The 25,732-nt window shown below is 39.1% G+C and overlaps 3 protein-coding genes across 8 annotated transcripts in view; 1 reads left to right on the plus strand and 2 right to left on the minus strand.

The window, feature by feature from the left end:
- Nucleotides 1-19,898, minus strand: part of CUNH7orf50 (chromosome unknown C7orf50 homolog) — a 114,507-nt gene extending 94,609 nt beyond the window's left edge. The window contains exons 1-2 of one of the 2 annotated variants that reach the window (XM_027878221.1): nt 19,744-19,898; nt 18,521-18,675 (exon numbers count right to left, since the gene is read on the minus strand). In XM_027878221.1, coding sequence (XP_027734022.1) covers nt 18,521-18,658 — 138 coding nt within the window. In that variant the 5' untranslated portion in view covers nt 18,659-18,675; nt 19,744-19,898. Of the gene's footprint in view, nt 1-18,520; nt 18,676-19,696 lie in introns of both variants that reach the window. The other variant, XM_027878219.1, reaches the window with a different exon arrangement.
- GPER1 (G protein-coupled estrogen receptor 1) lies at nt 2,952-7,871 on the plus strand. Its single transcript, XM_027878212.1, has 2 exons — nt 2,952-3,500; nt 4,860-7,871. The coding sequence occupies exon 2, from the start codon at nt 5,286-5,288 to the stop codon at nt 6,357-6,359; it is 1,074 nt and encodes a 357-aa protein (XP_027734013.1). The 5' UTR covers nt 2,952-3,500; nt 4,860-5,285; the 3' UTR covers nt 6,360-7,871.
- Nucleotides 19,899-22,410: 2,512 nt separating the features above from the next.
- Nucleotides 22,411-25,588, minus strand: ZFAND2A (zinc finger AN1-type containing 2A). 5 transcript variants are annotated; one of them, XM_027878258.1, is made up of 6 exons: nt 25,430-25,587; nt 24,726-24,820; nt 23,928-24,056; nt 23,575-23,726; nt 22,967-23,056; nt 22,411-22,553 (listed from the first exon to the last, which is right to left on the minus strand). In XM_027878258.1, the coding sequence occupies exons 1-6, from the start codon at nt 25,482-25,484 to the stop codon at nt 22,544-22,546; spliced, it is 531 nt and encodes a 176-aa protein (XP_027734059.1). In that variant the 5' UTR covers nt 25,485-25,587; the 3' UTR covers nt 22,411-22,543. The 5 variants fall into 5 exon arrangements, with proteins under 5 accessions (XP_027734059.1, XP_027734057.1, XP_027734058.1 ...); XM_027878256.1 differs by lacking the exon at nt 25,430-25,587 and adding an exon at nt 25,240-25,369; XM_027878257.1 differs by lacking the exon at nt 22,411-22,553 and having other exon boundaries at nt 22,572-23,056; nt 25,430-25,588.
- Between the last annotated feature and the right edge of the window lie 144 nt (nt 25,589-25,732).

Below are 25,732 nucleotides of genomic sequence, written 5' to 3' on the forward strand. Positions count from 1 at the left end.
AGAACAAAACAAAATCTCCTTGCTCTGAGAGATCTTTTTTCCCTTATGCTAGCAACAGCTTTGTTGAACTCTCACTTCTTCCAGGCTTCACCTAGATTTGAACAGTATGTTCCAGAGGAAATAGAGCATATATTTTTATAGGCAGACTGTCAAAATTAATGCAGGGATATACTGGAAAAATTCAAAGCAGAATCTTTTACTTCTGTACTGGTAATAATTGTATCTTTCCAAAACTTTGGTCTGCATTTGAAAAAAACCCTTCAGGGGTTTGGGTAATGGACGCTGATGTCATTCAGTGGTTGAAAAAGATGAGAGGGAATTTGGGCATCAGTGTACTTGCAAAACGTCATAAAGAGTATAACAGCATCTGTATTTCCCCTGGAGATAGTAGATATTCTTAAACAAATCTTGTTTCTTCTGCAGATGGTTATATTACACTGCAAATATTCCAATGTGATTTCAATTTATACTTCCTTCCATTCCCGTGCAATACAGTACCTTATTTTTTTCAGCTTTAGACTCCCTAGCCCTGATCTCATTTCTCCAGGAGTCGACAGCTTCAGACCCAAAGCACTTCCACACTTCTGACAGAATCCAACAGCTCTTGCATCCTACAGGGCTTATCCTGCTTATCCAGCTGGAAAGGCTGCCATGCAGTGCTGTGATGCACCAGACCTCTTGACGTTGTTCTCTCCCACACTCACACCTCCCACTTTCTTCCTCCTCAGCTGCCACCTTTTAGCAGCACAATAGCAGGCACATATGTTGAAGTCTGCTAAATTACACAGAGTATCTTCTAATATACCCCACATTCTGCCTCCTGGTGCTAGTAAGTACATCACAGACAATTACACTACTGCTCCTGAAAGACTCTGGGGTGTTAGACATGTTTATTGAGATATAGACAGTGTTTTACAAGTTGACTACTATTGGAATTTAAAAATAAACTGCTAGGAGGATTCTGAATGCTGGATTATTGAAGTCTGACATAATAAAAATGCTACTGCCCCCGTTGCTTTCATGCATGTTCTCAGGAACAATCACAGTAAGGTACAACAGGTGGAACTTTGAGACTCAATACTGTCACAGCTGTGACTATGGCTCATCAAGGCACTCGCTATAAAGTCCCATGGAATAGCTGCAACCGATAGGGAAAGAGCAGGGGTACAGTGTTCAGCAGCTGCTAAAATTAGTGGGATTAAGATAGATTAATCAGTGAAATTAAGATAGATTAATCACTAACAATAATTTGACTGCATAAACAAGAGCCTGACAATGCTGTCATTGTTTTAGGAAACAGGATTCAGAGGATTCACATGATCATCTCATAAAATACTTATTGAAACAGAGAACTCAATAGTTACAATATAATAATGCAATATACATAATACTAGATTCTGCCTTTTATGCTTCATAGTTCCACTAGCACAGAAAACAACTTCTTCATGAGCCTTTTGAAAGAGAATTTCCTAACAATTCTGGAAGTATGGCAAAGTAACATATTTCTTACCATGACTTCAAACAAGAAAATTAGCACTCAGAACTATACATTTTCATAACAAATCAGCTGATATTCAAAGCTAGAAAAGCAAGGACAGACAGACCAGCTGACTACCAAATCCAGGCCCCCATAATTACAACCAACCAATACCCAGAAGCGAGTATTACACGTTAAGTAAAGTAAAAAATCCTTCTGGCCCTTACAAGATCAGTGGAAGCTCTGAAGGACAGAACTAAGTACAGCAAACCCACATGATCAACAAACAACAATAAAGACTCTTTTTAATCCTGTTCTTTTATGGCAGCAAAAAATTAAGACCTTCAAAGCTGGTATCACAAGATTTTTACATTACAATTATTCCAGTCCCATAACACCATCATATTTGTACACTTCTCAAAGCAAAACACTTTAGTCTCTGTCCTCATCACCCAGTAGAAAAAACACTCAACAAAGCCATTCCACACATAGTGGAAATCTTCTGTTCAGAAAATTTTTACCAGCACCAATTCGCGCAAACATTCTTTTGATCTAAATCATAATTGATTCCCAAACTATTTATGAGGAGCCATCGTGCAAGAACATCTTAAAAAACTTCTTAAGTAACACTGCCAAAATCCTCTGCTCCTATACACAGTGTGTTACAAAAAAAATCAGCAAATAATAGATTTGCCTCAATGAAGGCAAAGTGGTTCTACTCCCAAAGCCATTCGTTTAAAGAACTTTTGCTTCACTTTTCTACAGATGAGATCTTTTGTAATCTAAAAGTATTTGACCACTGTAACTGGTGTCATACATGGATTATAATGACATGGTAATTGCTTACTCCACACTTCTGAAACTGCCACATTATCTTCTTGAAGTCCTAAACCATTCATCTTATTCCAATAGGAGCAGATGCTGCCTCGATAAACAGCACAACCACTGATGGCACTTGACATTCAGGTATGAGATCAATATAATCATAGAAAACAAATGCCACAAATAAAATATTTCTCTTTTATGAGAAAGGTTTAGCTTTCTTTCCATTCTGAGAATCCTGGCCACCAGTAGGTGGTGTTGCTGGAAATGGCAAGTGGGGTTTTTTCCCCCCTACAGATGAAATGCAAAACTCCACCTGCAGCACTGGTGGTTTTACGCAAAACTGAGGCTCTGCACTCTCTGTAAAAGAAGTATTTTATCCATGTGATTCTGAGCTGAGCGATTCCAAGAAGTAAGAGGATGACAATATATACCTGAAAATTTAAATGCAAACAGGCAAAATGGGATCAGCTTGAAGGTAGGAAAACTGAAATTTATCTTGGCAGTTTAGCAAACAACCCTTATGAGCTGGTTGAGGTCTCTCAATCAAATATTCCCCTCTAAATTGTCCAGAGGCTTTTAAAAAGCACCATGTATAACAGCAATTATCGGTTTATATCTATATAAAATGTGCTTCATTAAAATTTGCAACTAAATCTTTTAATTATTGATCAAAACCTCTTAATTATTGATCAGCTGAGCTATAGCTTTGAATGGACTGTATAACTGTGAAAAACACCAGAGGCAGAAAGAAGGGTGCAACGAACGTTAGGCAAAATAAAACTGACAAATATGAGAGAAAAGACACTGGAGTAGTTGTAGTAAAAAAGAAACCAGCAGAAACAGGGTTAATTCCAGCCTTATAAGGCTGTTCAGCAGCACTTCAACTGCACACAAATTAGAAGAACCCTGGGAATCTATAAAGCTTGTTTTATTGGCAAGGACATGCAGCAAGATCTGCATTTTGCTGTTGTAAACGCTCCTTTATTTAAGATGTTCTAAAGCAGGATAGACTTTTATATGATTTTCTTTTTTAATGCTGAATCATCAACAGGTGGCATCCACTGCGGCTCTGTACACCTAAAGGCAAGTTTTTTAGGGAGAGAACAGTGGAAGTTGGAACATCCTTGATGTGTGTACCCAGCAAGGACCAGCCTGCTGCTGTCTGGAGGAAAATCAGCTCTGAAGAAATGGAATTAAGGTAAAATAAAGTGTTTTACGTACACAGTTACCTGTAATGCTTGTAATTACTCAGCTTTTGGCAGCCTTTCAGATGTAATTAAAATCTGACCACAGACCGACCTTTTAAAATCAATTTCTTAGGCTGCTAACTTATCTTTTATTGTATTTAAAGCAGTTTTACTGCCTTGTTCAAAAATTTAAAGGACCTTATGTAAAGGACAAGAGTTTATGTCTGACTTCCACAGCTGCTTGAAACAAGCAGCGAACCTTCTTCTAGTAAGTGTAATGTCATATGGATATTTAAGCATAAAGATTTACACTGTTAAAACGATTCAAAACACAGCAGCAGGTACTGGGTACTTATGTCTGTTTCACTGAGAAATAAAAGCTCTGGAACCTATATTCTTTATTTAAATATCTGTAGCTACTTCTGGTAATTTGAATACATTTAAGCAAACTCAGAGCTGTATTTCCGACTGAAAATATTCTAACGCTCCTACTCCATTAGTGGTCTGCTCCTTTTTTCTCCCCCAGACTGTAGATTGGCAGAATTTAAGTAATTAAAATGTGGAAATACGCATGAATTTTACTAGCAAACAATTTTTTTACTATGCTTTACTGTAAATAAAATCAAGGGTTTGAGAGGAAGACAAAGATTAAAGCAGTTCAAAATATTTAAAACTTAGCACAAAATACCCTCTTTTTAAATTTTCTTGCTGTTTTTATTTGTTTGGGGTGTCTTTTGTTTGGTTGTTTTTTTCCTTTAAATAAACTTCTAGCAATGCTTCAAGTTCATAACATTCAACACTTATGAGTAAACAAATCCGATAACTGGTATTTTCCATTCCTACCCGGAAGTCAGTGAAACATAATAAATCACAACGAAAAGCAAATTGAGTATAATAATGCTGGTGTAAATCAATACACTGCTTGTATTACCTTCATTTCTAAAATTTGCCTTTCCTTCCCACTGGAAGCAGCAGGAACCAACTACTTTTCATCTCTGTTGCTTTCTCAGCCACAGACTTAAGCTACTTAATAGCCTTACATGATGATAAAATATATACATATATATAGATATATAGATATATAAAATACCAGCTTTCTTTATTAGGCTAAACTCACACATCTGATTTCTCTGTATTTCTGCATTTTCTAATGCTGAACTCCTGCAGGGTACACACCATTTTTACAGATCTGCCCTCACAATATATTATCATCCAGGACAAATTTAAATTCTTTTAATTGAACCTTTGCATATATATTAAAATATGATGTTTCCTACAACCTCAGCTGTGATGTTAAGTTAGAAGAAGCACATAGCACATGGTCCAGTGCTGGAATATGAGATTAATTCTTTACCATTTGCAAATTGCAGGTCCAAGGATGTTCATTGATTATTAAAAGAAAACAAATGGAGCTAAAATTCTACTGCCTTCCAACTTGCATGAAGAAACACTGTTGATGAAAACTTCTATTAAAGAGATACAAGTACCATCATGGTAAAAAGATTCCTACATGATCTTAAGGCACACAAGAACTGTAAATTCTCTCATTTACAATGTATATAGCATCCTGTAAAACAAATTAAGACATTTACTATTTGTAGTGTTATATTATGGTCGGTTTTAAGTCTAAATAATCTGACTTTAAAGAATTTTAATTTTCCATACAAAACTGCATCTTTTTCAACTCTAATCAAAAATGCTTACTAGAAGTTTAGTTGAAAACAACCAAAAATCTGATTTTTTGGTACTGACACCAAACTGTGATTGCTAATATCTTTTCTACAGACATTTTAACCATGGAAACTTATTCTGCCTCAATATCACCTGTTATATGTAACAGCACAACTTTTAACCTGAATGGATCCCACTTGTGTAATGAAAGCTTATCCTCTAGATTAGCAGATAAATCGGAACACCAACAATATGTTATTGGTCTTTTCTTATCATGTCTTTACACAATATTTCTTTTTCCCATCGGTTTCGTAGGAAACATTCTGATACTGGTTGTCAACATAAGCTTTAGGGAAAAAATGACTATCCCAGACCTTTACTTCATAAACCTCGCGGTGGCCGACCTCATTCTAGTCGCCGATTCTCTCATTGAGGTGTTTAACCTTGACGAAAAGTATTATGATATCACCATCATTTGCACCTTTATGTCTTTGTTCCTTCAGATCAACATGTATAGCAGCATTTTCTTTCTGACATGGATGAGTTTTGACAGATACCTAGCCCTGGCAAAAGTAATGAGGTCCAACATATTCCGCACTATGCAGCACGCTAGACTGAGCTGCGGGCTCATATGGATGGCGTCCATTTCTGCAGCTCTGGTCCCGTTCACAGCTGTGCACTTGCAGCACACCGGAGAGGTCTATTTTTGTTTTGCAGATGTAAAAGAAATCCAGTGGTTAGAAATAACCTTGGGGTTCATTATCCCCTTTGTGATCATCGGTCTCTGTTACTCGTTAATTGTCCGAGTCCTTATCAAAGCACACAAGCACAGGAGTCTTCGTCTGCGGCGGCAAAAGGCTCTTCGCATGATTTTTGTTGTGGTCTTGGTTTTCTTTATCTGCTGGTTACCTGAAAACGTCTTCATTAGCGTCCAACTTCTGCAGAAGAAAAACGAGCCCGTCTCTTCCAACAGCCCATCCTTCAGACACGATTATCCTTTAACAGGCCACATTGTGAACCTGGCAGCTTTTTCTAACAGCTGCCTGAACCCCTTAATTTACAGTTTTCTAGGGGAAACCTTCAGAGACAAACTGCGACTGTACATTGAACAGAAAACAAAAATGTCAACGTTACATCGCTTCTGTCAGGCTGCCTTAACGTCTGTCATCCCCGACAGTAATGAGCAATCAGAAGTCTGATTTAGTAGTCGTTGTATGAAACATAGGACTGTGAAGTTGTGCAAATAGTGAACAAAATGCTTGCTACTAACAGAAAAAAGTGCATTTGTGAATATATATATATAGTGTATTGCTCTACCGAGTATTGAAGGTTTATATTCAAAATGTTTTTATGACAAGACTTTGATGTAGAAGAATATGTTTTAGCCAGATTTATATTTAATTAAGAACAGGATTATTAAAAGCTGAGCACTGAGGAAGCTTTATTTTGTATTATACATGTATGAATGACAATAGAGGAGAAAATTTTATCAAGTTAGGAAGACTCTAGATGTAATCTGATTATCAGAGACGCTACTTTGCTGGTGTATATAACTTCCACTGAAATAATGAAGCTGCCCTAACAGTGGGGAAAAATCATTACAACATATTGATGTGGAGATGCAGAAAACATTGATTTTTTTCATCCAAACATGTTAAGATAAATGACTTTGCTTAGAACTACATACTACTATCGTCACTGTATTCCAGCATGTCTTCCTTGATTAAGTTTTTTTTAAATCTTAATACAATCAAGCACAGTGGTGAGTTTTTGTCTCCTAAATGTAAACTGCTGTTTACATGTTTACGTGATCAAAACCAAAATCATCTGTAACTATACTGCTCATCTCAAAGAACTTCACATAAGCAAAATGCAGTGCTTTATTCTGTCTTTTAAGGGTTGACCCAGACCATCTCTCCCAGGACAGGGATAATTGTGCTTTTTCTTAAAAAATGCCAGTGCACATACGAGTACATTCACATCTGCTCTCAGATTTGAATGCATGTTTCATCTGTCTACATTCAAAAGGTCTATTTTGACTGCCAGGACAAAATGCTGTGAGTTTTAAGGAGGTGTCACCTGTTGCAAAAGGGTGTAAATAGTGCTTATGAAAACAACAGAAGCCTCTATTTTTAGGAAGGAAGTACTTATAAAATGAGGAACATGATTGGCAATTATCAGATTTGCATCTTGTGCACTGTCCTTCCCACCTCCAGAGAACACTGGCCTTTCAAGGTTTTAAGATGTATGTAGGTTGCTTTGCTCATTTGAAGATTAATTATACTAAGCAAACAAATTACAGCACCACTTACTGGAAAACAATAGCGTCTCTTTTCTTCTAGAAAATAATTGGGTTTTAAATCTGATTGATGTTTAGCACAGGTTACTGCTGAACTTGTTCAGAGGAAGCTATAAAGTTCCTGGAGATTAGTGTGCAAGATCATTAAAACATCACTTGCTGCATCTCTGAAATGAACAAACCCATTTCACCTCTGTGCTTATCGACTGAAGCACCAGAACTCTGCAGAATAAGATGCTTTGTCCTATTTTTAAATGTCACACATGAATTAATTAGCACAATAACAGATTTTAAAGCATAAACGTAGATCCTTAAAACAACGACTAAAGCTAATAAAGCAATAAAGAAAACAGTGAAAACAACGATTCCACTCATATTTCTCATGAAATATCTTGAGCTTCCTAGTGGAAGTTTTGGCCACAAAAGACTTGACCTATAAACAGAAAGGCCACAAGACAATGATGGCTGAATTTGAAATAGATATCTAGATATTCCTGCAGCTCAAACAGGAACTGCAGGGTGGGGTCCGAGGCAACTGCGGGTTAAGGAAAAATGTCATTTTAGTCATATCTTCCCTGTAGAACACCAAATATATCTACTCTCAAGCCCTTTTGCTTTATTATTTTCCTTTTGGGAATTAGCCACAGTTACTCATGTCCTGTGGACTGCCAATGGGCATGATCACACCTTCAAAGACAACTATTTCAGACAACCATGAGCTGAAGAAATGGATAATTATCTTGGCAATGCAATTCAGTGAATTAAGATACATCTTGAGTTCACAGACACTCACCCTGAATAAATAACTTACTTGGGGTTACAGGAATACACTTCCCAGTTGTAGTTGTTGCTTTTTTTGCTTTTATAGGAATAAGTTCCTTTCCCTTCCTCCTTTCTTCCTATACAGGGATCAGGTTTTTGATCAAGGCTGTGGCAGAAGCCCTTTCACTACCCCTGTAGAACACAAGTCAAGAAAGTCTTTGTGCAGAAGCTTATAATAATAAACAAACAGCAATAGCAAATGCCTGCTCATACGTGCTATGAAGTAGTTCGTTTCTAAATGATCATTTTCAGTAATACATACTGAAATCTAGGAAAGATCAGATTATTATAGTATGAAGAAAATATTTACTCAGCTCAAAACAACCTATTGCATGTTAAAAACCAAATTAACAAATCTAAAATACCTGTCGAGTTCCCTACTGTTCATATTTTGGTACAGGCTTACGAACTGTGCCTGAAATTACTAAATTTAAACACACTACTTACTTTAAATGCAAAGTACTCTCCCAGCTGAAAAAGCACACTTATTTCCGAAGCTTTTTCTTTTTAAACAGTAACTCTGTACAGAGTAATATCTGCAGAAATGCCATACAACTTCCATGTGTTTATATACACAACATGCTTTCTGCAGCCCATCATCTGCAATAACTTGTCACTATGGCTTATCCATGAACCAAATAGTTCTGTTCTAAACATGCTGTTTTCTTTAGTTTTAAAGAGCATAATCATCAGTAAACAAAAACTTTCTGAGAGTGTAGAGGAAAGCAGGGCAAGAATTTTGATACAACTTCTTCACTTTTTCCTCTGGTCTTTCACAAATTGTTCAGTTTAATTTAGGGAAAGAATTCCATATGCCTTTCTAAAACACTGGACTGATGACAACTATGAGATTTAAAAACCTGTTTATCACAGATGCTTACAATCTTTGCTATAATAGTTTATATCAAGTCTCCAGACAACAAAAAAAAAAAGCCTAATATTACAAAAAGCTCACAGAAATGAAGGGAGGGAGAATAATCAAAGAACGCCTGAAACCATTAACTGCTTTTGAAAATACCTTAACACAGGAATATCTTGAATGCTGAGTATAACTGAATATCTAGAAATAAAATAAATGCAAAAGCATAAACTAGCACTAATCTAGACCTAATGTGACTGAAAGCAAGTCTCCCCTCAGCTGTGTGAAAAGATACAAGAATAATATTTATCTGAGACCATTTTAACAGGTTAAAGAGATGCTGTAACTTTACATACTTTTAAGTTTTAGGAGATACGTTAAATACCAACTGTGCAGGCACAACATCCACATCTAGAAAATGCAAAGTCAGTCAGTCTAAAGATAAAGCTTGATTCATTTATGAAAAGCATTACATGATGGGAGGACATGTGACAGGGAATTTGAATCAATGAGTCAGGCGATCCCACATTCTGTCCAAGGCTGACATAATACGGACACGGTGTAAGAAAAGCCACCTCTTCCTTTGCAGGCTTAAAAAAAAAAAAAAAAAATTGAGCACAGTTTTACAAGAAAATGCTTGTAAAATTTCAGACTAAGTATCTGTGTTTCAAACAAAATTCACTGGCTGTACAGTGTAGGCTCTAATCTTTTTTCCAGCCATCAAGTTATGTTAGAGTATAACTGAATTTTTTCCCGTGTAAGGATTTTGCTGTATTCTCTCATCTGTTTATTAAGACTGCAAAAGGGAAAAGGTTGTCTGGACAATTTTAAATGGTTAGGATAGTCACATAAAAAATGTACTAAAGAGTGGTTTACCGTAAGTAAAAGCACGTCAAGTTCAACCTTGATTTTCATTAATTCCATTTGAACTTGTTTCTGCATAAGTAAAAACAAGTGAATGCATGAAGAAGCAGGTTTGAATTTTAATAGCTATTCGTGAAGGTGAACCAATAAATTAATTTGATTTTGATTGAAAACAACAGAGATAAGGGGTTTTGCTTTTCATTTAAGAGACAGCAATGCCTTCTCAGGACTGCAGACAGTGCAGGATTAGCTCTGCTTTCAAGTCGGTCTCTTAAATGCTACTTCATTTATTTTACATATGTCCACTAAATTCCTCTACGAAATCTAAAGATGATTGTCTCAGTCCCACAAAATCACCTGCATGTTTAGAATGGCCTTTGAAATTGTTCAGCCCCTGTGATAAAACCATATTCAAGTTTCCAGCCCATTGTTCCAACAGTCTGCTGCAGGTATATACAGATGTTTCAAAGCTCTAAATTAACAAACTACTGAACTGTTCATTACCAAAAAGTAAAATCTACCTTCTCTAAATAAACATTTAATGCAACAGGGGAAGCCTTTCCAAAGCAGCAGCTTTGCTTGCAAGTCTCAGATCACTTGACCTGCAACCAAAACCACTGAAAAGGTTTAAGACCTTTTCAAATTGCATTGAATGTGTTTTCTGGAAGGACTTTAAAAAAAACTATAGGGAAAAAAGGCAAAGTAGAGAAATGAGAAAACTATTAGGATATTGTTAAATTATCTTAAGAACTTGGAGTTAAGGTGATTTTTACCGAAGGAGCTCAGTGTTAGAAATGCCTAATAGTGCTGAAGATAGATTTATTTTCTCCCTCAGCAGCAGAAATATTTCCTTTCCCAGGCATTCTCTCAATAGAAACAGTAATATAATGGCAAATAAGATTTTCTTCCTTTCATTCTCTCTCCATTCAGAACTACAAAAAAGAAATAGCCTGTACCTGGCTACAGAAACCTTTTAACTCTTGTGCTCCAGAATGAAGTGCACACAGCAAATCGAGAAAGAAACCAAGGAAAGAGCTCACTTAAACATGGCCTGAAAGCCATGAAAGATGGGAATAACAATAAAATAAGAAAAACTTATCTACTCCAAAGGTGACTTGAAATAAGGACCAGCCAATGAGGTACATGAAGGCTCCAAAGTCCACAAAAAGGCCACGACCGATTTCAATGACCTTTGTATTACAGGTCAGTGTGACAGTTCTGTAATCACTGAGTTATTTTACACATGGGTAAATATTAATAACTCCCATTTAGGATTCAGTACATAATGTAAAGGTAGGATGGAATGACAGTTACTAAAAGCATGTATTTTCCCCACATACTTTAGATTTTCTATTCTCTTTACATAACCTCTCTGCTCCTTTCTAAGCGATGCAGCTCTAAGCTTTCAGTACGTTCCCTGAACAGCTTTGACATCTTTCAAAATGCAGGAGGGTAGGAAGAGCTGTCTGCCCTTATGCTGTTTGCAACAGCCTGGTTTACAGATGCAAATTATTAAGATAATGCTGAGAAATTTAATAAAACACTGGTTGATGATCTTCTGTTTGATGTCCTACAGAACTCTCGTGGGATTCAATTAGAAACAGGTAAATTCACTCAAAGACAGAGTCTGGTTCTTCGTCAAATACCTTCATGCTTTTACCCTCGATATTTCAGACAGCTTCTAAAAGTCAAAAGATTAATTTTCTGTTCTAATTACTTGTTGGATGTAACAGACAAGCACTTTCCAAGTATTTATTAATCTGTGTGGCTTTGATCTAATACCCAAGAGCCATTTTATCTATGCTGTAATTTATTAACACACATAAATATACACTGTTCTTTCATGTGGCTTACAATATTGCGTCGAAACACAAAAGGTATTTTGAAGGAGGAAACTTCCAGCTTCTTGTTCTTACTATGGAAGCAGCCAACACCCCCCTTTTATCTGCACCAAAACATTGAGGGGGGTTAATTTCTGAATCTATTCCAGCAATACAGAAAAATTTGTATTTTATAAAAATCCTTATATCAGACTCACGTGTTGTTTAGAAAAGCAGTAGCATTCCATCAAGGACAGGGAAAACAGCTGCTTTTTAGAATAAACATATTTTAAATATCCAAATCCGTGCCTTTTTTTTTTTTTTTTGAACAAATTAACATTAACAAAATAGTACCAAGAACAATAAAGAGGAAGTAACAAATCCACAAGAATCAGGTTTGTGTTATTATGTTACACAAAACATACATCCAAGTTTCAGGCCCTGTCATGAATAATTGCCTTTGAATGCCCATTTCTCTGCTCTTTATCGTGTATGAGAATGTAGCAAACATCCTTTCAAGCTTACAACTTAATTTCTTGCCAAGTGAACGTGTTTTGTGAAATCAAACACGTAACAGGACTTTTTTTTTTTTTTTTTTTAACTGAAGTTACACGTATTTTGAGGTTTTGTGCCGAATTTTCTATATTCAACAATTTGGGCCTTTTCCAGCACTTTTCACTGATGATGACTCTGTCTGTGAGGAGCTAAAAGTCATTAATACAGAACCAGAATAAAATCATTACTGAAAAGGTGCAGAAAACAGCGTTCTCACTGGACTGGAGCTGGGTGACACACAGTGAAGCAAAACTTGCCTCTGCTCCTTCAACAACTGCTTGAAGACTCAACAAATTGAGCCCGTAAGTGGGAATCCCATCCTGAATTTCAATTTTTTAAAGATATTTGCAGCTAAGTCAGGAAAGCAAGGATTTATACTGGAAGTCCAACAAGAACCACCAAGGACGTTCTCACCACGAAGTAAAGAATGAGGGCTGAGAGGGAAAGACAAGTACGTGCTCCAAGAACAGGAGGAGGAATTTCCCCCTCTTAATAGCAAAGAAGGGTTGTGTTTTACCACCAAATTCCCCGTTAATTTAATACCCTGGCTTTATTAATAAAAGTAAGGAATTAACTTTGAATAGATACAGATTAAGGCAAATACCCAGAATTAGGATGAAACTCTTGATGGCTAATATGTAATGAAGAATGCACAATTCCTTTAAACAAAGTAAGAAATACACCACATATTGTTTATACCAAACACAGTTGGGGACGTGAGCCTTTCGCCTGGGAAAACCATCTTCAAAGTAGCAACTGTTTTCCCAGCTGTGAATACTCTTTCCTGGGAAATCTATTCCTACCATTACAAAAATAATTTTCAAAGGAATGTAAAATTATTCAGCCTAATCTATGCACATCCATATTTCAGACATTATTTTGTACCTCCTTAGACATGTCTGTTTACAAAAGGCCTACTATTCTCTATAAACACTATGTGGTGTCACAATTAAATTTACCTTTTTTAAAAATTAAATAAATGTCTTGTTAATTTAATAAAATAATTAAAAGCAGTTCTATCAATATTCTGACGAAAAAGTGTTAGCAGGAAACAAATGTTTCAGTCCCATAACCAGCTGCCCTCAAAGTTTGTTGTTTTGTGGTTGGTTGTTTTTTTTAAATTTTCCTAATTTGAGAAATATTGCATAGATAAGAAAGTACATAAGCCAAGTAAGATGACACAGAGTAAGTCACAAATGCCACATGGATTTAGAGCTTCATAATTATTTTCAACCATCAGAAGGCCATTGTAGAACAAGCAAATAAGGAGCCAATGGGCCAGCAAACTTCTGTCTTTGTGCAAGTAAAACAACCCCAAATAAACCAAGAATAAACATTCAACTGAAAGGCAGCCCAAAGCAAAAAGAAATAGGCCCAACATTTCAATTACAGACTGACCAAAACCAGCAGACTAATGAGACCACACTAATATCCACCCTGACATTTATCTTGGCCATTTTGAGAAATAGCTCTCACCCTCCCCTTTATCCCTGGAAGACTGCATTCTGCTGATGTATCCTTCCATCAAGGCACAGGGGGAGATGCAGGGATGGGGGAAGATGAAAGATTATGTCATCTTCTCTTCATAACATGGATAAAAACTCTATTTGCATGTTAAAGATATTCTAAAAAGAGTTAAAAAAAAAAAAAAAAAAAAAAAAAAAAAAAAAAAAGCACCAAAACCCAGAACGAGACAAGATTCTTATTTTAGGAGGTTATGCTAAATAAAATTAATAATTTGGGATTTATTTTCCTTTTTTTTTTTTCAATACTTAAAATTAGTTTTCAACATATTTCTTACAAAATAATGAACAAGCTTAGATAACACTAATGCATACAGAGGATTAAGCCAGTATAACAAAACTACACAAGTGCAGGAAGAATGGACAGTGGAATTTAAATGCAAGCAGTTTCCAAAATGTATTTTTAATGTATATAAGACACAGTTAGTATTGGTAGCCTGATAATCAGAAGACAATCCTGAACATCACACTAAGTTGACTTCATGGCATTTCTTAGGATGGGAAAATATAAACCCAGTTATTTTGACAGTTACAAGATAAGCTTCCCATTAATTAGAAAAATAAATTAAGGGAACAATAAAGGATTACTGAGTTTGTTTGCAAATCATCCACAACTCATTATTTCAACAACAGACTTTGGGATGAATTAGTGGGTTGTCAAACAAATAAATACACTTTCTGATGATAGTTTTACAGGATCTGCTGGACTTGTCTGCATCAATGTCTGGTTTGCACTCATTAAACATTCAAATTTCTACCCCAGTTACCTGATTATAAGCAGCATTAGAGATCATTATCTATGTAACATTCCTAGTTATTCCACCAAGCTCACGCCAAAATGTTTCCCTCCACAGCTTAAACATAATTTTATGGGGTTTTCCACCACCACAAGCAAACAATGATTTTAAAGAACCATTGTTTTGTGGTTTGTTTTCCAGCTTAATAGTTCTATATTACTCTTTATAATAACCTCCAAAAAGTTGAACAGAAAAAACCCTTCCCTACAGGTTTTGCCATTTTCCATTTAGTAAACAGATCTTACTGTTTGGGCACCTGCACACTCTGATGAAAGAAACACCATGAGCTACTTGTTTATTTGCCATTGTTTGTACTATCTGTATGGAATCTCAAAAATTAAATTCCTTTCCCACTGATCCAGCCTTTATCTGAGGAAAATGATTTCTCCTCCTCCAGCCATTTGCAATGCTGAATATAACAAGGAAGCACAGGGAAACACCCACTGGCTGCATGAGCATCACCTAAAGTACCCTTCAACCATGAACAAGGGGATTTAATTTATAAAGACAGATTGTCTCTTAGTCATTGTAATTTTCCTGGAAGTTACAGTGTTTACTAGACTAAATTGGGAAGGAACAGGAAATTAATATTGTTTGCTATGGATTATGAATTATGAGTCTTGTCTAATAGACGTTTTGCTCGGAAAGAATTCCTTACTGTTTTATAGAAAGCAACCAGCTCTGAGAACAGCAGAAACAAGATCTACCCGTAAATGACAAGATCCTTTGATGCATTAAGGTCATTCTGGGCAGAACTCAAAATGCCCTCCTAGAAAAAGCAGCCACATGTTGTTCCCCACCTACAGTGCTGCAACTGCTGCTTCACAACACTGAGGCAGCTCAAAGTTTGAAGGGTGAAGAAATCCATAACCAGAAGCAAGACAAGGGTAATTGCAAAGAAACGATTCTAACTCCTCTGTTATTTCAAGATGACACACTAACAATACTGTAAATATTTATTTTTTTTTTTCAGAGAACTGGAACAAAATTAACTTGTCTCTGACAAGATCCATCAGGAAGCCGTTATTTAAGAAACCACTATTTAACTTCAAACCACCAGCCTGGAAGACACATTTCAAATCTCTTTTCTTTACGCCTGTGTTATGTGACAATTCACAAGGATGAACTCAACTGTTACATTGTCTAACATATATTAGTAAACTACAAGAATCATTAAAAACCACATAAAACAAATGTCCGTGCACTTAACAAAAGAAACAACATCATTTAAAATGTGTGGTTATTGCCAAGTTAAATAGAACAGTAACACTGGGAAAATCAGTCAGAAAAACCACAAGGCTGAATTAAGTTTTAAAATTTGTAATGCTCAGCTTCACCAGAGATGTGTCATTTAGAGCTGCGTGGTTCTAAGATCACTCACAAAAACATTTATATTGGTCTTGAATTGCTTATTGCTATTTAATGTAAACAGAAGAAATTGAGTAGATGAAAATCAATAAAACATCGAGATTACTCTGAAAGGTCAAGCTTGTCCCAAGGAAAAATGCCTTAGCCTGAGGCGGGGAAGAATTTTTGAAACAAATTTCATGAAGGAATGATCAGTGCACACTAAATCCAGGCACTTTAAACACAGCTCAACTTGCCTGCAGGTCTATACCAAAATCAATTAGAGATTTGTATTTTCCACTTTGGAGACTAAATTTGCTGTACTACAATAGAAAAAAAAAAAGTAAATCACAGAAATGTGACTTAATAAATCAGCGAAACCTCTGTCCCACCAAAAACTTTAACTTCTTTCTACTGCACATGAAACTCCTTAGGAAAAACTGGGGTCTACCCATCCTTACTTTAAAAATGCACAAAAGAGTTTTCTTTAATTCAGTTACTGCACTAAAAGTCACTCACAGCTCATCAGCATCCAGCTGTCATGATTCAGGAATTCCTGCAGATCTAGCAAAATTCCAGCTTATTTTAAAGTAACAGAAATAAAACTAAAGAAAGTAAGGCCGCAGAAAAACACTCTCAGCAGTTGCCTTAATTATTTCTGTTCCAAATTTCTTATGTGTGGAACCTTCCACACTAACTGAGGACATCATTGCAGCCTCAGAGCTCCTCCTGATCCTCCTGTACACACAAAGCAAGTTTACCTTCTTTTCTACTATGTTTTCCATGCTGACAAGGTTTGATGGTCAAAAGCACTTTAAAGCACAATTGCCAATGTGTCTTTTCACACAAAGCTGGGAGTATACACGCTGAGTAACAATCAAAGTGGAAAGCAGCTTTCTTTAACCATTTCTGAAATAAATTTGTTTAAGATCTGCCTCACATCTTTCATTCTCAACAGTCACTTCAAGAAAAAAAAAAAAAAAAGGGTTCTATTAACTTAGGCTTTCCTGCTATCAACAGTTATGGTTTATAAAGCTGATGCCAAGAAATGGCTTGTCATAGACCTTATATGGCATTCCCTAAAACTCACACTATATACATGTTCAAGCCACTCACTGGCATCAAGTTTTATGATTCTGAGAACTGTTGTGCCTAGTGGTGTTCCCTGACATTAAAGATTCTTCTTTGCATTTACTATTTGCTCTTTCTCTCACAGTCCTCCAGTTTACACAGCCCCATTTGTGTGCTCCAAGAACTTACCACTTGACACCGGATGGTCCAAAAAGGCCTCATCTGGCAGAGGTTTGAAGCCCATGTGGGACGTTTTGCAGTTTTACATGAAATTATACAGGCAATAAGACTTTCATTTTGATATTTCAATTTCACACGGTTTTATCATGAAAAAATATTTTCAGTCAACCCGAATTACAGTGCTGTGAATCTGAAGTCTACAATATACACCCTACAAAGGAAAAGGAAATGTTCCCTCTTGTTAAGCTCTAAATAGCAAAATTTTCTATTTTTGCTTTGATAATGATGCGACCTTTCCCTTCTTAGCAAATTACTGCTGACTGCAAAACTGCAGGAATTGGCTTTTCTTATACTAAGCTTCACAAACCCTAAATACAATACCTATAGACACTTATGAACTCAAATGTTCTTCAAAAACATTCTTGCCAACAAGCTTAAATAAAGTCTAATAACAAAATAAGTACTAACTTTTAGTTACATGATCTCCATTGAGCTACACATCTCATGATAAATGAAATAAGAAGCTGTCACATCTATTTTACATTAGGTCAGGAAACACGAGAGTTTTTAAGAACATGGATTCCTGAGGGGACCCTCGAGCATTCTTTGGGAAAAATCCTTTGCCTTTCCCTCTCCACTTCTTGACAGTGCCAAACTGCCTCATATTTCTTTGATCCTCACTCTGCAGTAACCACTCAGAACAGCAGAATCAAATGGTCCTGTTTATGCATCACTGCCATCACAAAAAACCCACCAAACGTTTCAGCTCTGCTTATGTAACACCTTGATATTGCTAATCGCAACCTCATCAAATTAATTCATAAAGTGCTCAGGAACACAAAGAGACTGCTGACACCTTCTGGCCACTTTGACATTCTGTCCAGAAACAAATCAGGAGGGCTTCCAAGAAAACATCTTTCATGTTTTCCCAGCCACTCAGGATCACATGAAACAGAAGCTATGCTGATATTGCCATATGACAGTTGCTCGGTGCTACTTGGTTCCCCTTTCACCCACATTCTCTCACCCATTCTCTGTCTTTCACAGAAGCATCCAAAACAAGCAGAGATCACATATGGCTTAGTTTAGCTTTTCCTTTTAACTTTCACTCTAGGCATACTGCATCCAAGGAATTATTGCAGCTGAATCAAACAGTGCACTCAGGTTCAGTACTGAATTTATAAAGAAATATATCCATATTTTACTGAATTAAATGGTCAAACCTGCAGATTTTGCTTCTTCTTCTTCTTCTTCACTGGTTCAATTTCTGGTTCCAGCTCTCCCTTTTGGGCAACATGTTGCTTCAGCTTTTTTCTTTTTTCTGCCTTCTTTTCTTTTTTTTCCACATTTATTTTCGGCATTCTGAAATAGAATTGTTCTGTAACAGAAACCACCACACTGCAATTAGAACCTTTGTTAATATGAAATGCCACTCTCAAATACAGACAGTTATACTATAATTACACCAGTATGAGAATTATTTGTGACTACTTAGGTATGAAATCTATGTCTGGACTGAATTTTGATTCATTTTGGAGATCTTTTCATGTTTCCTTCAGGATTCTTTCATGTTCACATTACAGTTAAGCTATTGTAAAACTCAAATGTCTATTTCCTGTAGGAAATTCAGCACTTACTGCCCTCTGAGGTCCTGTTTTGGAAAATGCCTCACTGACCCTCCTGGTAGGAACCTCCCATAACTGATGCTGTACTTTCTGCAGGTCATATTGCACCATATTAAATAGTATGAATAATTGCCTACCTCAAATAACACCAATCAAACCTCTCTCATCTCAAAATACATTAATGTGACTGTCAGTCATCTCATTAAAATACATATGGGTGCAAACACACATACTCACAAGCAAAAATAAGCCTACATGGTCACTAAACAGTTTTAAACCATCGGTTCTGTTTAAACTGCAAGCTTTTCTATTTTCATATTGATTAATGCGGTAAAACAATGCTTAAAGAATTGCCTCCTTAGTTTTATCTTTAATTTTACACTGGCATAAGGGTGGAGGCAAACAGGAGGTGCAGAAAACCCATTTCTGAAACCAGGTCTAGCTGTTAAATCCACACTACTACTCCGCGAGAAAACCTGATCTAAGTGGCTCTCCACAGCTGCCCCAACACTGTTACTTTCTGTTTAACACCACAAGGGCAGCTGTTGGCTCAGTCACAAATATTTACCTTGAAACACGCTTCCCAACACAGACCCCCCCCCGGGATCTCTTCCCAACCCATTCCCACGAGAGTGATTTCCCGGCACAGCACCCCCGGTCCGCAGCAGCCCCTCGCCCACCGCCGCGCGCGTGGCCGGGCCACCCCAGCCGCCCCGCAGCGCCGGCCGCGCAGGGACACCCGTGGTGCTGCCTCTCCCCCTTCCCTGGACCCGCCGGTCCCGTGTGGGGGTCCCAAACCACCCCTACCCATCCCCACGCACCTCCCGCTCCTCCACATTCAACGAGCCCCACGCTTGGCGCCAAGGCCCGCCCCCTGCCTCCTATTGGCTACGCCGGGAGAACAGAGGGCTCCGGTTGGTTCATGGCATGCCAATCTCCGCGCCGACCAATAGGAAGCGCCGCTGCGGAGTTAAAGCGCCCACCAGGAACACACGTGCAGAGGAGCCGGCCAGCGGCGGGGGAAAGTGACGTCTTCTATGTGCGCCGGGATCCGCCTGGGGCACCGCCCCTTGGCCTGGGTCATTCCCGGAGATGGGATCATCCCATGGGATCCACCTGTGCCCTGACGGGGATCATCCCATGGGCTGACAGGGGTCATCTGTGCCCTGACAGGAGTCATCATCCCTTGGGCTGACAGGGATGCACCTGTGCCTTGACAGGGACCCCCTTGGCTTGACAGGGATCCACTGGCATCCTGCCAGGGATCTCTCAGGGCCTGACAGGGAGAATGGCCATGATCCCTCTTGGCCCACAGATCCTAAAGGCTCCGTGTCTGGGACAGCATCACCCGTGCCGTGACCAGGCCTGAGGGAATGCGTGGGAAGAGGCAAAGGGTGCCGTTTGAGGGGATGACAAAAACACCTCCGAGGACAAGGCTTCCAGGAAGCAAATTGGCTTCCATGTTTTCATTTTCTATAAATAAATACCGCGTGCACAAACATCTCTATCTCCCCTTGTTAATTTGAGGACCAGAATACAGTGTACAAACACACACGTAGATGATGCAATTTTTTTCACGACAACCCGAAACACAGTTTTTGTTTCCCTTTGCTTGGATCCCAGTGGCTGATGAAATTCTGGCTGGGGTAGCAGGTGCCCAACAGCTTCCCTGTGGACCAGATGCATCCCCTCACACCTCTACCTCCTTCTCCTGTCCAAAACTTCTGCCATCTGCCCCTTCCCCCTTCTCCCCATCCTGTCCCCCATCCATCGCTGCTGGGCTCGGCCGAGCCTCTTTTATATACAAAAATGTATATAAAAGGTTGCAATGTGCAAGGGCTGAGTTACGGTGTTAGAGCACACGAGATAATCAGTAGGTGGTGGTACCTAAAATTAAAGTTGTAATTTAAGCTTTTGCTCCAATGTGAATAAGGAAAGCATGTCATCTATGTTTGGACTCCCTAAAAATAAAGACCATTTTATTGCATATCCTATTGTGACATCCTGTGGTTAAACACAGTACTACAGACGCTGTAAAATCACAATTTTGGCTGCACGATTGCATAAAACTAGATTAAATGGAATGAACAGTGGTAACTCATACCTACATTACATATTCAGTTTGGCCAATTAGCGGTGATCTCCAAAAATTTCTCCAGGAGGAGAAAGGACATTGAGCCAAACATTAATATGGGATAGCACTGATATTTGTTCTGTGCTGGCCAGAAATTACTTCTCACCTTTCTTATGAAAGGCCTACAGCTCAAGGTGTTGATTGCTGACATGCCATCCCTGTGAAGGGCCATAAATCCCCATTTCCTCCTTAGGCAGCCTTTGTACTCCAAGAATTAAACCTGGTCAAAGAGAAATAAGAGGCACAACAGTCTTTGCTCAGCTGCAGTGCCCCTCAAGGTTGCACAAAGCACAGGTATTAACTGCACTTACGCTCACATCCTTACAGTATCATCAAAAGATTATTCTTCCCAGGTCAAGGAGCTCAGCACCCTCTGCTCTGCCAACTGCTCATCCTCCCACCTCAGCAGAGAAGCCTTGGACACTCACAGCTGCAGGGGACTGAAGGGACTGCAATTGCCCTCCAGTTAGTCCTAAGCCAACACTCCAGCCCAGCAGCCCCAGCGTGCAGAGGAATGGCTCCAGCCACACATGAAATTGAGGTCTTGACCCCCTGACATCAGTAAGCCTTGGCATTTTTCTCACAATTAGTTGGATGAGGGGTCTACTTAGATCCCAGCTGGGGGATTAGCATTGTTCATTAACAGCACATTTCCATTTCATCAGCCTACAATATTTCAGGCCTCAAGCAAAGCAGCTGGATGGTCATGCAGTTTTAAAGAGCCACGACAGCTGATCAGGGTAATAGATGGAGCATTATCTGTTATGACTTCATTTGTTTAAGCTTTTCAGAAAGACAGCAAGAGTAGCCTCCCCAGACAGTGCTGCATTTTTGCCTCATTCTCATTACATGAGACACAGTCAGTGTTACTTTCTCTGTCTTCCTTCCCCCACCCCAGCTGCAAAATACACCCTGTCAAATGTAGATTTCTGTCTAAGGGGCAACAAATGATAAAGAATTATACTGCACATGCCTCTGTGATCAGCAGCTTTCAGTGAGTGAATTGTTAAGGTAGGGCCCAGAAAAACTAGGCATGGATGATAAATCAAGTACTTCTACTGACATTCAGAAACCAAAAGGCAGCTTATATAGAACTTGCTTAATGTTGATGTTGTTTATCACACAGAACACTGCACTGTGTGCTAGATCACTTCCAAAGGGATTGAGACATATGAGAGCAGCTTGTATTTCAGATTTTCATTTTAGGGCACTCATAGTTCAGACTTTGCATGACCTAAGCAAAGCTGGCTGTGTTTCATACTAATTGTAATCTTCTTTCTACCACCATTCCCCAGTTTCCTCCACCAAATATTTTTCATAGTATTAAAGTTCTTATTCCAAACATAGGAACAAATAAAGTTGGCTTGGAAAGTTTATTGAATACACAAAACATGATACAAAAATAAAGTTAAATGCATAGAAATTTAAAGAGATAGAGAAAATATAAAGTTAAGACAGAGGTTTGATCCAGATATGAAGAGCCTCTACTACCTGCACCTGAAAGACATAAGAATGCACTGTAAGGGTTACACAACCAGAACTTTCATTCACAAGGAGATATAACATGCCAGGGAAGAGCTTGGGCCATTGTTTTCATTCAGGTGTTTGCTGTGCTTTCCTCAGCACTCTGATGACAAACCATTTTTCCAGAACTTGGCCAAGCCTCACTGAGCAGCTGGGAGACCAACCTGCAGTTACAACAATTTGATGTCCTGATGCTTTTGTCTATTTAACTACTTTAATCACTCAGTATAGAGAAGCAGAGATTTACTTGTGCTGCCAGAACCCCTCTGCTGTATTCCCAACTCTAGAGCAGCTGGAGGTATGATATGACAGTGGCACTGCTACACCATGTTAACACCAGCCTATTTTTAAGCAATATTTGTCTTTTCCCCTTCTACAGCTCATACCTGTTGTGCTGAAGATTCCCATTAGATGGCACTCCAATTGCTCCCGGGGATTTGAGGGCAGTGTGAGAGGCTCTCATCAGAGCTGCATATCTACAAACAAACACAACCAGGCTCAGTACCTATGCACTCTGCCTGTGGCTTCACTCTTTCATCCGACTTATTCAACTGCATCTGTCACACAAGTCTCACAGTCCTATTGCACAGAACAATGATGGTACATCTGCCTGCAAGAGACAGATTTTTATTACAGTTAACTTTAAACTTGGCTTCATAGTGTATTGATTATTTTTGGTTACTTCGAGGTGCTGGGCATAGATTTAGGATTCTGCTAATTTGATCCAAAGGGAGTTTGAGTTGGCCAGTGCCTGTTCTCAGTCAGAAGAGACTGATACAGGTAAGCTTGGAAGAATTTAGGAAAGCATTTGACAAACTTTTCCCTTTGCTCACAGGCTTTCAGAAATTAAGCCAGAGATACCAAGAGGAAATTGTGGCTATTTTATTGATATGAGCGGTAGTTTAGACAATTTCCTATTTGTCCAAGCTCCCCACCAACCTGATACCAGCTCTGAAATCTCAGCTTGAGCTGAAGTACCCTAAGTACAGCTTACCCTGCCTTGGAGGTGGGGCGGCTACTCCCTTTGCAGTCGTGATCCAGGGGATGCCGATGTTTTATGCAGAAGTTGCCACCACACTGTTCACAAAGCACCTTCATCATCTCTTTCCTTTTGCAGCCTGGCTTTAAGCACTTGTTTGTGAAGATCTAAATAAGAGAGGAAAGGAAGGTGGCAACGTTTGCTTTCTGTGAGCAGCTTCCCAAGCAACAACCAAGCTGAAGGGCAAATGTTCAAGCGCCCTTAGATTTAGGATAAAACAGAGCAAGTTTCTACACATTCTGCTGTCAGAAGTCCTAACTTCACAAGCATTAGGAAGGCAGTTTAGACTACAACAGTAGTTTCCTTACCCTCTTTTGCTGTGCTGGATTGTATTTGCAGTCCTTATCCATGTGGGCTCCAACCACAACATCTGGTATTTCCCCCTTCTGCACTGGGATGGGGGTGTTACAGAGTGGACACACGGGGACCTGCACATTCTAAGAACACACAACACAGTTTAGAATCACAGAAGCATTTTGGTTGGAAAGGATCTTTAAGATAATCAGGTCCAACTCAATTTTTCTCTCCTTCCCTTGCCCAAGGGTGACAGAAGTGTATTCACAGGTGTTTCATGTTCTCATTCACTAATGCTTTTAAAGATGCACTTCCCAACAGTAACTGCAAATCACTCCCCAAAAAACAGACAGACCTGCTTTGCAAATCAATTTATAGCAACATATTTGGTAAGTCGACTTTAAATATCCCTCTGGGTTTTCTAGAATTACAGTCTTTGAACACGTCAAAGCCCAGTTATGGGCTAGAGATCAGGTCTGGCCTCACTATTCTATTCTGTAGTTTCATGTCTGCTGTCCTTCAACTTAAAGAACTTGGACTGCAGAAGGTTTTAGGCCACAATATATTACTTAAAATATAAAGCAGTCCTCTCTGGGAAGCTGCAGTGTAAATGAAAGAAAACAGAATCTAGCAGTACTAACCTCTGAAATGTCATGTTTCTATATATCTGAAATTCAGATGTGTCATGAACTTGCACCTTGTGGCTCTCCCATCTGCTTTTATTGAAACCACAGGTCAAGTTTTAGAGCAGCCTGTATAAATGACTTAGCAATTCCACAGGGTGAATTTCTGACTCACATTCAGGAACTTACCTTCTTGTAGGCAGAGCTGCACTTGTGGTCATCGTAACGGATGTGATCTTTACAGAAGACCTCCCCACATGCATCACATTTCAGAGGAAGAAAATCTGGGAGAAGAATAAAAAAAGGAAACAGATTGTCAAGGAGCAGAGCTAACAGCTCTAAGGGTACTCACAAAGCACTACAAATAAATTCTAAAGCAACTAATTTTTGTCTAGTCACACTCCAATTATGCTGAGAGAGAGCATGCCATTCTTTATAAATATTCAAAGTAAAAAAGCAAGACTGATGAGTTTTCCTTGGTTTTATCCACAGCATTAGATGAGCACAGGGCACAAATACCTCAGGAGCTCTCTGAACACAGAAATTTTAGTGAGGCCCTAGTCGAGAGCTTGGAATTGAAGTACAAATCAAAAGCCCACACCCAAAAGTCTTTTTATTCTTAAAAAAAAAAAAAATCCCTTAATCTTTTTATTCTTTAAAAACCATCCTTTAACAGTTTAACTTGTAAAAGAACAAAACACACCGGGCTCTGCTATCACTCTTTCCCCGGACCTACTGAAGGGGGACTCCAGCAGCAGCACTGGCATGTGCCGCTCCCCACAGCCTCGGGGTACAGGGGCAGCCCCCCAGGACACAGGTTATCCCACCCTGACGAGCCCTCCCGGAGGATGCAGCCCCGGGGGCCGGTCCCCGTTGGCGGCGGCCGCGCTTACCCAGCTGTTTGCAGGCGCGCTCCGAGCAGTGCTCGCCCAGCCAGGGGAGCTCCATAGCGCGGCGGGACCCTCGCGGGGGGACACAGACCCGAGCAGGAGCAGGAACACAATGCCAGCCCCGGCACCGCCGCCCCGCGCCTTTATCGCCCGTCCCGCTGACTCAGCGCCCCTCCGTGCTGAGTCACGCTCCCGCCGCCCGCCCGCCGGCAATGACGTCACGCCCGCCCGAGCCAATGGCGCGCCCCGACCGTGCGCATGCCTGGCGGGTGGCCAATGGGCGGCCGGAGAGGTGTGCTGAGTCAT

This window comes from Empidonax traillii, unplaced genomic scaffold (genome assembly GCF_003031625.1).
Source record: "Empidonax traillii isolate 1590-97213 ecotype Southwest subspecies unplaced genomic scaffold, ASM303162v1 scaffold39:size2480183, whole genome shotgun sequence".
NCBI lineage: Eukaryota > Metazoa > Chordata > Aves > Passeriformes > Tyrannidae > Empidonax > Empidonax traillii.